The sequence below is a fragment of the Xiphias gladius genome, chromosome 11 (assembly GCF_016859285.1).
Source record: "Xiphias gladius isolate SHS-SW01 ecotype Sanya breed wild chromosome 11, ASM1685928v1, whole genome shotgun sequence".
NCBI lineage: Eukaryota > Metazoa > Chordata > Actinopteri > Istiophoriformes > Xiphiidae > Xiphias > Xiphias gladius.
Genome location: NC_053410.1, coordinates 14980611 through 14994492, shown reverse-complemented (window position 1 = coordinate 14994492; position 13882 = coordinate 14980611). Strand labels below are relative to the sequence as shown.

The 13882-nt window shown below is 41.1% G+C and overlaps 2 protein-coding genes across 7 annotated transcripts; both read right to left on the bottom strand.

Moving 5' to 3' along the window:
- Positions 1 to 509: 509 nt before the first annotated feature.
- Positions 510 to 7411, bottom strand: ubtd1a (ubiquitin domain containing 1a). 3 transcript variants are annotated; one of them, XM_040138572.1, is made up of 6 exons: positions 7296 to 7410; positions 6992 to 7210; positions 6425 to 6511; positions 1985 to 2212; positions 1305 to 1490; positions 510 to 1101 (listed from the first exon to the last, which is right to left on the bottom strand). In XM_040138572.1, exons 2-6 carry the CDS (start codon positions 7041 to 7043, stop codon positions 887 to 889), a joined length of 768 nt encoding a protein of 255 aa, XP_039994506.1. In that variant the 5' UTR covers positions 7044 to 7210; positions 7296 to 7410; the 3' UTR covers positions 510 to 886. The 3 variants fall into 3 exon arrangements, with proteins under 3 accessions (XP_039994506.1, XP_039994505.1, XP_039994507.1); XM_040138571.1 differs by having other exon boundaries at positions 6992 to 7411; XM_040138573.1 differs by lacking the exons at positions 6992 to 7210; positions 7296 to 7410 and adding an exon at positions 6651 to 6740.
- A 1681-nt stretch (positions 7412 to 9092) lies between these two features.
- Positions 9093 to 13752, bottom strand: zdhhc16a (zinc finger DHHC-type palmitoyltransferase 16a). Of its 4 annotated transcripts, XM_040139495.1 has the most exons (12): positions 13579 to 13752; positions 13224 to 13280; positions 12481 to 12738; positions 12172 to 12366; positions 11975 to 12063; positions 11465 to 11493; positions 11238 to 11371; positions 10944 to 11027; positions 10759 to 10844; positions 10134 to 10257; positions 9899 to 9969; positions 9093 to 9783 (listed from the first exon to the last, which is right to left on the bottom strand). In XM_040139495.1, the coding sequence occupies exons 3-12, from the start codon at positions 12712 to 12714 to the stop codon at positions 9681 to 9683; spliced, it is 1149 nt and encodes a 382-aa protein (XP_039995429.1). In that variant the 5' UTR covers positions 12715 to 12738; positions 13224 to 13280; positions 13579 to 13752; the 3' UTR covers positions 9093 to 9680. The 4 variants fall into 4 exon arrangements, with proteins under 4 accessions (XP_039995429.1, XP_039995430.1, XP_039995428.1 ...); XM_040139496.1 differs by lacking the exon at positions 13224 to 13280 and having other exon boundaries at positions 10944 to 11018; XM_040139494.1 differs by lacking the exon at positions 13224 to 13280 and having other exon boundaries at positions 13579 to 13751.
- Positions 13753 to 13882: the final 130 nt, after the last annotated feature.

Here is a 13882-nt window from a genome sequence, read left to right as displayed (position 1 = left end):
ATTTTTTTTTTTTTTTTTTTTCTCTTTCTTTCTTATCCCTTAAACCATCTTGTGATTCCCCAGATTTATCTTGTGACCCCTTCGGGGGCCCCAACCCCCTTGTCAGAAACCATTGCTTTAGTTTAAGTTCTAACTTAAAACATTTCTGTGGAGACTTGTGGTGCCTAAGAATCAGGAGAGCACACAATGACCTTAACTTTATAATATTTATTGATAAGTTATTGAAGTACAGTGAAGCATCGTATTGTACACAAAACTACAGTATCTTGTTTGGAGTGATGAAATAAAAAACAAAACTGATCATCTCTTATTACCTTTTAGAAAGGTGCCTTTGTTACATTCTGTCTCTTCATTATGAATTAACATTTGTGAATTGAAAATGTAGTGTGCACATAGTTACATGACCAAACAACACGTATGGAAACTGATATTTACATTTTGCTTTTTCTCTGGAGTTTTGTGCCATCCTTAGCCTACTTCTCAAATCGCATGACAGAATTCTTAAAAAAAAAATGAAAAAGAATGAATGGAATTTTCTTATATGGATCCCCAGGTGAACCATATTCAGTTTATCAATAAGCACAAGTACAAACACACATGACAAGGAGGGGAGCCCATGTAAACAACAGAGCTTCAGTTGACAAAGGGACACTGGGATGTGCATCTTAGGACTCTAATTTTAATCTAAAGTGTTTCAGTGCTTTTCAGAAAAAGGAAAAATACAAAAAGGAGCAATATAAAAGCAATAATTTCTTATATAAAAATGTACACAAAAATCCACTGCAGTACCAACTGAAAAATGATTTCAAGCCCTACTCCTATTCCTCCAGCCCTCTCCAGAACATCCTCTCTCTTTTCTTCACCTAATAGCCCTCTGTCTCCCTCCTCAGTTAGTTATGACTGAAGGGTTCACATTGACAATCACTTGGATGACAAAGTCCTTCTGGATCTTGGTATCTTGCAGACGAGTCTTGTCAGTCAGGAGCTTCCCAGAAAAGAACCACCTCTGGCGAATCACGTCAATTTCTTCCTGTTCCTCCAATTGTTTCTTTAGCTCAGCGATGGAGTCCGCCATGCTGGCTGACAGACGCACATCCTTTCCTAAGAAAACCACAAGACATAAATAGAGTTGACACAGATTTCTGAACAAGCTGGGAGGCACTGAAAAGCTATGAATTATAAATAACTCTCCAGCCTAGATGAAACAAGACACGATGATATTTCGTGTGCATGGGGAAAACTGCATAACATGTATTTTTTTTTAGATTTAAATGTCTTTTAAGGTCGTACTGGGTGTTTCTTACCTGTTGACAATCGCACCCGCAGCTGGAACTCTTGTCTGCATGGGGGGGTTTGAGCTTGTTTTAGTGTGGATTCAGAAACTTTGCTCTCACTGGACGTTTCAGAGATGAGGTTGACAGGCGGGGCTAAAGTGTACGCTGGAAGCTGGTAGCGGTTTCCCAGTTCATCATAACTCTCTGTCAGAGAGCCTGCAGAGGGAGAAATGACCTACATTAGCCCCCAGTTTCCAAAAGCCTCTCTATCAGTAACGCCAACTAACTTCAACCCCAGTACAAAAAAAAAAAAAACCTTTCTCTTCTCCAAACCATCGTCTATAAACCAGGGGAAGTATGAGGCCATTTACTTGCATCACATTTACATCAACAACACCAGTGTCCTCCTCTGTGTAACTACATAAATGTGCCTAACTCAGTCATGGCTTTGTGTGCACCAATCCATTCACAGTGGTCACGCAGCACTGCGACTATTATGTAACTATTACAGCAGTAATCTCTGAACAACTGAGGCAGGGGATTCTGCAAACTGTCCTTTGACATTTTGAGAATTATTATAGTGAGTTACGCATTTGTGCTGGAAGTTCCAGGAAATTTTCTTACAATTGATAACGGGATGGAAGCACATTTTCATATCCGAGAGGGGCGTGTGTGTGTGTGTGTTCATGTGCCTGTCGGTGATTTCATACCATGTGGCAGAGTAATGCAGGCTCCATCCACTATAGCCTGTGCTAGCTCCAGGTCATTGCACTCCGCAGCCAGGGCTGCTGCTCTGAGTGCGTCCCAGATCTCTTTCCGTCCGTCAAAGGCTGGAGCCGTATCCCAAAACTCATCCCTCTTGCTCCTCAGCTGGCCATCCGTCATCGGGTATTCACTCTTCCATTTTGGACGCTCCTTCTTTAGGGGTTCATTACGTCCTTGAAAAAAAAAAAAAAAAAGAAGGCAATGTTCAATCTGATCTAAAGGCTGACCTAAAAACAAATCTAAAGAATGTAAGACAATATAATCAGGACTATGCACTGCTAAAAATGTAAAAATGGCTGAGCTCTTTACCACTTTAGCACTTACCTCGGGCACGAGTGAGTGTCAAGAAATATTTGTGTGAAATGTCTAACTAATATATTGCCCTGAGCAGAGTTGTGTCAAGCTGGTGATAGAGCATCATCAATTAAGAAATCATTATGAGCAGAGCAAACATTTCACAATATAAGTTAGAATTTATGGAATATACATGAGAAAAGCTAAATGCTTTAAATTTACTACATGATGTAATTGTTTTATGTTCACTCGGTCATGTAAACACCAGTGAAGGCAGACAAGGACAAAAAAGCCTCACTTTAAGACTTCCATACTGAAGTCTTCGGTAAAAATAATCCTTGAAACGGAACCAGTGTGTACACCCCCTTGCATCTGTGATATTCAACAGTTCTTCATTTGCTACATGGGCTAATCAAAGCCAATTACTACTATGCACTCAACTGGTCTTTGTCACAACTCCAACAGCACATAGACCAAGTAATTTCATACACCTACTGCAGGTGTTTCCACGCTGGCATATACAGTACAGCCACTGTACCAACATACCAAGAAAGTCCATTTGATTCACAAAGTGAGTACAGTCAAAGTGATTATTTACAGTGCCGCGGATTACTGCCGTGGCTAGTAACACATATGTGCACTGGCATGCGCTCTCACAAACACAAGCACACAGCAGTGGATTATAGGCGGTAATCAGGTTCCACATAACTGGATTTTTTCTGCCCCTATCCTATAAAGCACTGGCTGGAGAGATGAGCACCCTTCGACCAATGAAAGGCGGCAAAAACACACAAGACTACCACAGGAAGCACGCAAAAATACAAACACAAATCCACTACACATAAATTATTACATCGTCACATTTACAACTTTTACAAACAGTGGCCTCGCTACTGTCAAACCCAGTATATATGTTCCTGATTCATAATGCATTTCAAATATAACATGACCTTTGGAGGTGAGGCAATGGCCAGTTTGGATTTGGTGTAAGTGTAAAATGTATTTTTTTGTACAGAATTTACACTTTTTCTCATTTAAATGTAATCCATTATTAATAAAAGACTGTGTTTTAATATCAAATCAAACTTTTCACATTTTCAAAGCCATAATTACAATATAGCAGAAGTCTGGAGACATTAGCTGCTAATTATTATGCTAATGGACGTCTATTTTTTTTTTTATTTCTCTTCCACAAACAAGGGTCATTATCTGCTCATGTAATGACTTTTGTATTTGTAAACATGCAGCTGCAAAGTTGTAAAGGAGTGCATTAGCATGCCAGCCAAACAAATGCAAATATTATGGTCGACTGGATTCCTAACAAGCAACAGGCAGAGAAAAGAAGGTACACTGAGATAACTGAAAGTTGTACAGATATGTTGTGATGACAAATAATTCAAGAAGTATGCTCACAACAGCAACAGAAAAAAAAAAAAAGATCACGCCTTACGAGTATCCCAAATCTGACTCAGGTAAGGGGAATGGAAGTGTTACGTTGAGGGTCCGATGGATTTTTTTAAGTAAGCAGGTTTGATTGAATGAACCGAGGCCACAGCAAAACATTACACGCTTTTTCCTGGTTGTACATACTGTAACCTAATATAGGCCCCTTTTTGGTCGGGTTTTGTGCTTACTAGAATGGGGCGGGTGTAATCAGTGATGACAACCTGCATTATATGAAGAGTGTTTGATCCACCTCATTGCTGTAGTAAGTCAGGGGGCCTGACTGCTTGTTTACAGGGGAGTGTGAGTGGACAGAGAGATCAACTTTGACAGTGTATCCTCAGCTGTAAGCCCTGGAATCTGAATCCCTGGAATCTAGGCTTAGCAATTTCAGATGAAGTCAGTGGATAAGGTTTTTTTTTCTTCAGTCTTAAACCAATCTTTGTTGTTGGAAAAACTAACTACTACACCTGCACCCGAAAAAGCAATTGAATAGATTCCTGTCATGTGAATACTACTAGTAGTTGTTTCTAGAACATTTTCTGTGTTCTGCACTGCACTGTGTTGTCCCAATAAAACTGGAAAATACACAAACTCAGAAATATTAGCATCTAAACTAGCAAGCAGCTCATCTATTAAACATTGGCTGTGCAACTCTAACAATGTTTTTAAACTTATAAACTCCTAATCCATCAAAGTGATTCCAGTCTCCGTGAAAGCATACATTTCAGTAAGAGGCAGCACTGTGTGAAAATGATCAATTATAATGTTTGTTTTCTTGTATTTTTAGACATTTTAGACAGCTATTAACTGCAAATTATTAATAAGCAGTGATACAAAAATCCATAAAAAAAAAAAAACAACTATCGACCTTAGTACAATAAGAACAACATCAACAGCACAGACAATCTTGAACTCCACACAAAACCCTCTAAGACAAGTTGTGGCACAACAAAGTGAGCTGCACAAACGTAAAAAAAAAAGAGAAACATGAAAGCTTTTCTTTCAACCCAGACAAAAATCAATACTTACGTTTCAGCAAAATCCTAAAGGGTGTATTTGGAGCATGATAGTAGTTGTATTCCCTGGAGTTTGGTACTCCCATAGCTGTTCTTTCTCTGAGGTTTGATGTGAGTCAAACTACTGTACATCAAAAGTCTGCAATAATGAGCTACAGAGACTGACCCCGAGGAAGAGGACAGCACCTGCTATGTCCAACCAGCTTGCTGCGACACGCCGCACAATTGACGAGACAAACACTTCATCTGGTTTCCTACGATGTGCAGCCTCCGATTCAGAGCTCAGTTAACCATCGTGACACTCCCCCAGTTGCTTAAAAATGACCACACAATGACCCTCCACTTACAGGCTATCCCTTCTAATAACAAACACGCCGAAACCCAAAAATACCGTGGGATCATTTCATGGAAAGAGGTGCAATATACGAGGAGTGTAAGTTGAGTGTCCTAGCCAGAAGGTAGCTTCTTTGCACAAGAAACCTAATCCTATCAGCTCTATTTAGAGACAGGATAGATATACCCAAAGGCAACATGCTAAACCTATTAACAGAAAATAAGCCCTTGTCAGACTATTACAGTCTGTTGGAAGGAGAAGCTACTTCTGTGTACTTCTGTGCTATTTATATGAATACATGCAAATTTGTCTTTCAGACGCTGCATTCCTGCAACTATAAGTTAGGCACTTCATTCAAGAGATCTTGTGAATTTGCAACTCACAAAAGTACAACGTCTGGGAAAATAAAACGGATCTGAGAGGTCATGTCTGTCTTGCAGGTTTAGTATCTGTTTATGCATGTAAATATATTTGCAGCAGGTCGACATAAGGTGTAAATAATCCACCAAGTAGGTCAAACTCTGATATTACAACTCTCTGTGTGGGTCCCAACTGCTCCTGCTGCTGCTGCTCAATACGAAATGCGCGACAATCCAGCGGAGCCCACAGCCGCTCTTTCCCAAGGAATGGACTGAACAGTGTGTATATAAAACACTGTCCTTATCGGCGCAGGTCCTCGGCACAGATTAGACACATGACTAGGCCACGGCGCCTGAAACATTTAACACCTGAGACGGTGAGGTTTCAGACTGAGAAAGACGTCTATGCAGCAGAGCTGTATCTAGGAATCACCCTGTATTTTATCACAAATGCTCGAATTGTTGAGGCGGCTTCTTATATCCCATCTGGCTGGTGCTATGATCACTCTACATCCCCTTTGCACTCTGCGGTGCAATGTGCAATGTTGTGCAAGTTGCTGTGCTGCACTAGTTCTGACGCTGCATCCTGATATAATTATCGCACGTCTGCTGTGCCACAGGATGTGTGCTGTGTAACACTCAGAGCAGCAAATTCCCCTTTAGCGATAATAAAACAATTATTGGATGTAACGGTGTTAGGCCTGCAAGAGTATTTTGTAGGCTCTCTCAAGGTCAGGCCACATATTGTCACCACCTTTCATCTGATTTGTAACAGCACTCTCTGCAGGATTACACGTATAAAAAAGTGTCTCATTCCCACTGTCTGATTCAAGGACACCACCTCTTCGGCTTACAGCAGCTCTTGTGCGTTCACTAAATCATCGGGTTATTTTAACAACTGAGAGGCTCGCAGCCCCGCGCTTCCCACATCCTCACCTCCACGTTTTTTGCTCCTCGTCGAGCTCCGGGCGCTCCCTTGTCCATCCGTCCTACTCCTCCCCACACAGCCTCCCATCACTGCCCCTACATTCCACAACAGGGGGAGAGAAAAAAAAAAAAAAAGACAAAAAAAAAATCACCAGTCTGTCCACATCATATTTGCCATGTAGTCGAATAAAAAAATGCTTTAAAATGCACATGTGATCAGGTCGGAGGAACAAACAGTTAATGGTGATGTCAAACTGAGAGGCTCATGTGAAATGCATCATCAGGGAATAAATGACAGCTCAGCACTCCTCCTTGTTCCTGTGAGGTCAGACAGGCTGCGATGTTTATGTCACGTGTACCGCCAGCTGACTGGGACACGCGCCTGAACCTCATGCCACCCTTGCTCTGACTTTCCCCTTCGCATACATTTATTTTTTTAAACGTGTTATGACAATTACAATTTATGTCGTGCGTAAATGAAAAGATGCACTTCCGACGGGATCTGATTGATTGGCAGTCCTATCGGTCGCAGGCCTTTCGCCATGTCAGTATTTAAAAAACAAGGTTTTTGCCTACCGGATATCCAGTCCGCCAAATTATGCATCCGCCTGCAGTTGGCTTGCCACATCCGAACTTGCTTCCGAGTGCAGGTATCGCAGGATCCTGGCGTGATGGTCAGCGGAAGATGCGAGTCAGCAGATTGGCAGACACAAACTGGGAGCAGTGCGTGTCTGTGCAGGACCTGCGGGCTGGCAACCGGTCTGGCCCTGCAGAGCCCCCGGGAAATCTCAACAGCTTCTCAAAAAAATACAAATAAAAATAAAAATAAAACTGCAATCAATATCCGTATTCCCCCTGAATCGCAATGAATGGAGCTCACCCGCGCAACCCGTTTGCACTGAGATAGAATTAAAGCCTCCTCAGTCTGCACGCATGCGCAGCTTAGACCATTCATCTACTCTTCGTCATGCTCCCCAGAATAAGAGCAGAAACTGGGGAACGACTCCTTCACAATATTAGTGCCGATTGTAACTAATTAGCCATTCAGTTTGCAAACGGGCAGATTTTTAAAAATATTAAAAACGCCAGTCATTACGATACACGTGGGGGAATTAATGTTAGGGGTTGTGTTACAATAACCTTTACGTTTGTAGGCCTTGACGAGGATTTTAGTCTGAAATGCAGTGCGGACGTGCTTTTTGTTGTTGTTGTTGTATTTATGGTCATCTTAAGCTTTTTTCATAAAATCTAGCATGTGCAATAAAACCCACACACCTGGAGTTTCATTTTTATACCTTTAAGATTAAGAAACCAGCTGTTGTTGCTGGTGTTTCTTCCTAAAAATTCAAATTCTGAGGAACACGTGTTGACTTCCGTAATGTCATTACTTATTTGGGATAAAACTGTGTGGAACCAGCCGGATATACGGCAAACTACAAATACGCCAGTTCAAGAAGTTTACTTTGGATATGTAAATAAAATTAACCATCAAGTTTAAACTTATTTTGGGTGATGTTTTATCTTCTGAGAACAAGCCCTGTCTGATTTTAATCTTGGCACAAAAATTCAGTTAACGTTATTTAGCTTATCTATTGAAGGGTCAATATATGTCTATAGTGTATGCAGGTAAGGGTAGAAGCAGACACATCTGGCACTATAGGTGACCTGAGGTGCCTGATAAGGATGAGGGTTAACGTTTGCTGTCGGAGGAGCGACGTCACGTATATACTGTAGGTCCTGAGGGTGCGTGTGAGGTGGATAACTTGGTCATTCCCGCGGCAAGCCAGGCACCGAAGTGGGTTAATATGGGAAAAAAAATGTACTTGAAATAAAATGAGGGAAAGGCCACTCCACTTCATCCTGGCCTTCGTGAAAACACTGAATCTGGTTAAAGAGTGTGTGTCTGACCCAACTTGACATGTCGAACACTGACATCTGCTGGAGGGCTGCATACTGACAGGTGGGCGCGTCTGTGTCGTCGGTCTCGGACGAAGTGGGCGGGTTTGATGAGCAGTGGCGTGGGCAAGAGGGTTGGAATCAGGCTGAAATTGGTTATCCCTTAAGCTCATCGGTCTTTATCTGACAACCTCTTTATTTTACACCCCCCCCCCCCCTTTCACTGGCATTTTATCAAATGCATTAATCAAAAAATATTAATCTTAATCTTAATTCCTTATCATCCTCTACCAACACATCGTTTCCTGCCGGAAAGATTTTGCTCAAACAACGAATATGTCATTGAGAGGGAAACTTCCATATCTTTGTTTTACTTTCATTTTAGTGCAGCTCCACTGCTGTGTCTGCTTATTTATGTTGTAATATATTCATATGTATCTTCAGAACAAATCTAGCTTGCATCTCAATGAATCCTCCTCCACTAGCAGCATGTCTCTGATTCCGTCTTTGAAAGCAACACTGTGACGTAACACGGGAGCTGGAGTTTGTCTGCTTAGTATATTATAAAGTGATCCTGGAGCAAAAAATGCACGCAGATATGTAGGCATAGATGCCTACCTTAGAATTTCCAGAGAGAAAATGTGTCCCTTTAAGTTTGCTGTAAATAAATTAAATCTATGTATGTGTTATAATGATGTGCCTCTTTAGTAATAAGTAAATGCTGGCAGTGTAAATGTATTTAAATAAAGCAAGTTATAAAGATTTATTAACTTAACAGGTACAAAATAGAGATAAATAACACATTATCATGGTACTGCAGCTTTCCTTGAATGTTCAAATCAAATGATAATACTGGACTGGAGTGTGCAAATGGTCTAGGGAGGTGGAGGTGCTGAGTGAACCATTTTGTCCAAAATCTTTGTGGGGTTTTTTGGTTGGTTTTAGTTTTGTAATAAATATCAGTTTGGGCAGAACAAACAGACAGTTTTTAAAAAAAATATATAAATTATTTTATAGGTACTTCAGTCCAATGATATGTGAGTCAGTACATGCGGCTTGTAAAAATATCAAACCCATCATTAGCACAATGCTCATAGTCAAGTATGACCAGTTTTTGAGTAAAACCCAGTTGAAAACAACCCATCCATGACACATTTCATTTTCACTGCTGAAGAATGTAGGCTGTGAAACCATGAGCAATGCCACAGCAAGGTTCTGAGGTATTGGAGGTTAACATGACCCCATTTCTCCAGTTGTAGGGAGCCACCATGAAAGGATCCTTTAAACCAACAACATCAAATGACCAGAGGGGGTTGGACACAGAAAAGACATCCGAAAGTAGGCTGCAAGTATGCCTATGTAGAGTCTGTCATACAGGTATCAAGTCCTTCTTAACTGGTAAGACGTCCCATGTCAACCCATCACCATGTGGGGCGTGTCCAGAGGGAAGGAGGACACGTGTGACCCAGTGACTAGAGACAAAAGATAAAACAAAACAGACGTGACAAGAAGTACAAGGCTATACTGGTCATAGATAATGCATGGCAACCCTGACAGAAAATTTCTACAAAGATCAGAGAAATACACCTTCTTTTCTCCACGCCAAAGAAGATTTTCCAGTTATTCAGCCTGCCATAGTTGAAAGGGTTTCTGTATACCTGGCAGAGCAGGCAAAGAAAAAGAAAAGAAGTAATTAAAACCCCATTATAAGTCATTGCCACTTAAATCAAAATGACGAAATATCTTTTAATTGAGGGTTTGTGGCTCTTCATTAGAAATGCCCCTTAACTTATTTTAACATTTAATTATCTCACACGCGCACCTTTCCCCATTTTGCCATTCGCTTTGTTTCCTTGTTGTTAATGTGTCTTTCTATGCTGGTCTCTCCTCTGGATATGAGAACTGCATGCCAAATGGTCAGAGCTCCCAGGGCCACTCCCACCGTGCTGAGTGAACAAAACACACTTCATTTGATCCGCTGCCAAGGTGATAATAGACAGCAACCATGTGCCAGTTCTACACTACATACTGACAAATAACAGTATGTGATTCAAGGGACACTGTGTTTGGAGCTGGTATGAAAGAAATCATTGTACTTTACTGTTTTGCACTAACAGGTAGTGATAAAAGCTCAATCCAACAATTTGTAAACTTGAAATGCTGCCACCCCTTATACTATAAAGCTGTGAGCAACTCCTCCATTTCCATTGTGCATTTGCCACAAAAATATCCATTAACAGCATGCTCATAAAAGAAGCAGATTTATTATGCTTAATGATATCTTTGTGTGTAGCTAATTCTGTCACTTATCCAGTGTTACCACATTATATACACATAGCCTGCTTTGTTAGTTGCTGCTTTGCAAATTAATTTGCTGTATCGATTGGGTTATATTAGGTGGCATGGTCCTATGTATGGCAAGTGGCAACATGAAATGCATATTTTACCTGGTAAGCACCCACATGTAGATGATGCTCTTATGAATCATCTTATCTTTAAAGGTGTACGGTGGTGCAGGTGTCTGATAGTTGGTCTTGACAAAAATAAAAAGAGAAAATATTACAAAACTAACAGGCAATAAACAAAAAGATAAGATTGATGATGCTCTTGTGTCAGTATTTTGAGACTGTACCTGGCCAGGGGGAAGAAGTCCTATAAGAAGTCCCATCCCTGTTACTGGTACCCCTGGCTTTTCCATATCCAAATGCTTAAAGCGCTAATGGAACAGCCCGCACACACAAACCCGAGTGTTAAAGACAGAAACAAGCCAGTGTCAGTAAGTAACAGTTAAGCCCCACAGAGAAAGCCACCAGACATGGAGGAAAAGTGACAGACAAAGCCTAACAAGCCTTACAAAGGACAAAACGTCAAGCAGGCCCGTAGGCAACTGCAGTCCAGCAGTGTGGTGTGAGTCTGAGCATCTCACCTCAAGAGCATTGTATGCATCTAGGAACAGGTTTCTGCCACTGATGCTACAGTAGACACAACCCAAGGTCATGAAGAGACAGAAGGAGAAGAAGTAACGATGGTTAAAATGACCCACGCAGTTATTCAACCATGCTGAGATGATAACATTAAGGTAAACCACCATCTCTTCATGGTAACAACATATGATTTCTGATACTAAAAAAATAATGTTAACACAAAGGATACGACAATGATGGTCCATTTTCAGAATGCACCTGCAAAGGAAAAAGAGAATATTTAGCCCGATACCTGTATAGACACTTCTGCAAGGTTTTTCCTTGCTTAACATGAGGCTATTTCACCCTAAATGCACTTTGACTCTGCAACCAGAAGGTTCTTGGTAACCATGCCAGGTTCCAGTAAGTCCATAATTCCACTAAGCATGACAGGATCTTGGCCAACCAAGACATTTTTGGTCCGTTAGGTTTTTTTAAATTTTTTAATCAGCTTTTATGGATATTGAGCTATTAGATATTAGCATAAAATGATAGTTACATCACAAGCGTTATTTTCCCAAAGATGGTGCCATCTTTAACAGAACCCTGATTTCCTGCCTTCAACTGCATAGTGGTGCCAATACCGGAAAAACAATTTTACAGATTTTTTCAATGAAATCAACTAGTTAATTAATTAAATCAACAAACCACTCATCAATTACAGAAATAACAGAACAGAAGAAAAATGACATTGACTCACCCGTTACAGATACCACAGTGGTGTGTCCTTGCTGGTTTAGGCATGATGCATTTTTTGCACACTGATACAAATGGAGTGTCATTTTTTTCCTGATTGAAAGAAGACATTTTTGTTGCATAACTACATGTAAGTTTAATTCAAGCAAAGATTAGTTGAGTTATTTTTGCCCCTGCAGAAAAGTGGAGTCGATGTCTTACTGTTGGGGGACACCCGGGGGAGGTCTTGGCGGCTTTGTAGTAATGGAAAGCAATCATGATGAGGTTCCAATGTCCATAACAAACGTGCCAAGCAATCCATGCGGGTGAGTACGTGTTGAGGACCAGAGGCAGTAGGACCACATAGGCGATCACCACAATGGAACTGGTCAGTATCACCACCAGACAAACAAACACCTTCCAGACAAAGACAGTGGATACCCAGAGAGAGCTTTCTTCAGGGAAAAAAAAACAAAACATAAAAACTTCCTGTAACTAATTAAATGATCACACCAACAAATACACACTCACCATGCCAAACCAGCGGGTGACATAATCCACAATCAAAAACACTGGTTCAAAGACTGAGTCGAAAACCACATCTGAGTCAGTGAGGGAGTTAAAGTAAAGTGACTGCCCCAGCAGCCTCATGTAAGCCCATATTTCCCTAATCCACAGAGGCAGCCTGTTCCTTCCTCTCCTGGTACATGACCGTGACCGCACACAGCACAGCAGGTGGAGCACAGAGCCGGGACAACACCGCATCCTGCATCTGTAATGTGCACGCACCTACAGGGAAGTAAAGAAACAATAAACAGTAGACTCTCATAGCCTTTTGTTAAGTTGACACAGACACGTGTCTTACAAAAATGTAGCCCCCTGATAAACTGTTTTTATAAACTGTAAAACTAATTGCATGCAAACGGATAGCCGTAAACAGACCATGCAGACCAGGCATTTTAGCTTGAAAAAGGACTGTCAATTGAGTAATCCTTTCAGCTGGAATGCAGTGAATTATATTAAACTTACCATATGCTATATTTGAGAGCCAGTCAACCTTGTTTTTTTGTCAGTTAGGTTGTTTATGTAACTCCCCATATCAATCTGTGCCATCTGACACATAAACTTCATCAGGTACGTCCACACTTTAAAGGCAAAGATGAAGAAGCCAGAGCATTCGCTGGTTAGTAAAATTAAAATAAATCGTGGAAAACGGAGCTGGCGCATAGGTTTATGACATATGCCAAAGGTCTAGAAAGACACAACAATCTTGCCTTGCTGCATTCCAGACAGGGTGGAGTCTCGGTGGAGGTTTAACAGTTAGCAGCTACCTGAGATTAGAGGGACAGTGGTCAGTGGAGTTGACTTTATGAGAAGCAGCATTCATTTTCACTTCACCGGATTGATTATTCAAAGCCCAGTATATGACAGTTAGCCATAGCTGTCGCCTCATGAAAGCCCTGTTATGTGTCCATAACAAACAACGCTGTGAATAGTCTCCCGACGCTCCCAGATCCCTTTTGTGTGCATGTCATACAGTGTTTTCCTACTCAAATATCCGACGCTGTGTGCTGCGACTCATGTTCTGATATTCGATGACATTTCAGATTTATTTTAGGGAATACTCACTGTTCTATGAAGGCAAGAAAGCTGCTGAAACCAGCACTCCCGTCGACATTTTCAAAAGGAAGGCAAATGCGGGATTATTTTTGGCGAAGAACGGCAGGACCTGGGATCTTCTGTGACAGTTAACTGATCTGAATCCTGATCCGGAGTTAGCCCGCATGCGCCAGATGAGCGGCGAAAGGCATCATGGTACTCTGAGTCAGGAATGAATTACAACATTTCACCCATAGGTGGTTTCTCAAGAAATGTACCAATATTTTCCTAAATTTCCTTTGTTATAGAAATCTCTAAAATGAATCTCACTTAG

Bases quoted from the DNA above. Each gene is read 5' to 3' on its own strand.
- ubtd1a (XM_040138571.1), bottom strand. From the start codon at position 7,043: ATGTGGCAAGCCAACTGCAGGCGGATGCATAATTTGGCGGACTGGATA. The intron at 6,512-6,991 runs GTAGGCAAAAAC...TGTGGAATGTAG, and splicing joins TTTGGCGGACTGGATATCCG to GGGCAGTGATGGGAGGCTGT. The intron at 1,102-1,304 runs GTAAGAAACACC...TGGTTTTCTTAG, and splicing joins GCGGGTGCGATTGTCAACAG to GAAAGGATGTGCGTCTGTCA.
- zdhhc16a (XM_040139495.1), bottom strand. From the start codon at position 12,714: ATGCGGTGTTGTCCCGGCTCTGTGCTCCACCTGCTGTGCTGTGTGCGG. The intron at 11,494-11,974 runs GTGAGTCAATGT...TTTCCTTTGCAG, and splicing joins CACTGTGGTATCTGTAACGG to GTGCATTCTGAAAATGGACC. The intron at 9,970-10,133 runs GTGCGCGTGTGA...CTGCTCTGCCAG, and splicing joins GAATGGCAAAATGGGGAAAG to GTATACAGAAACCCTTTCAA.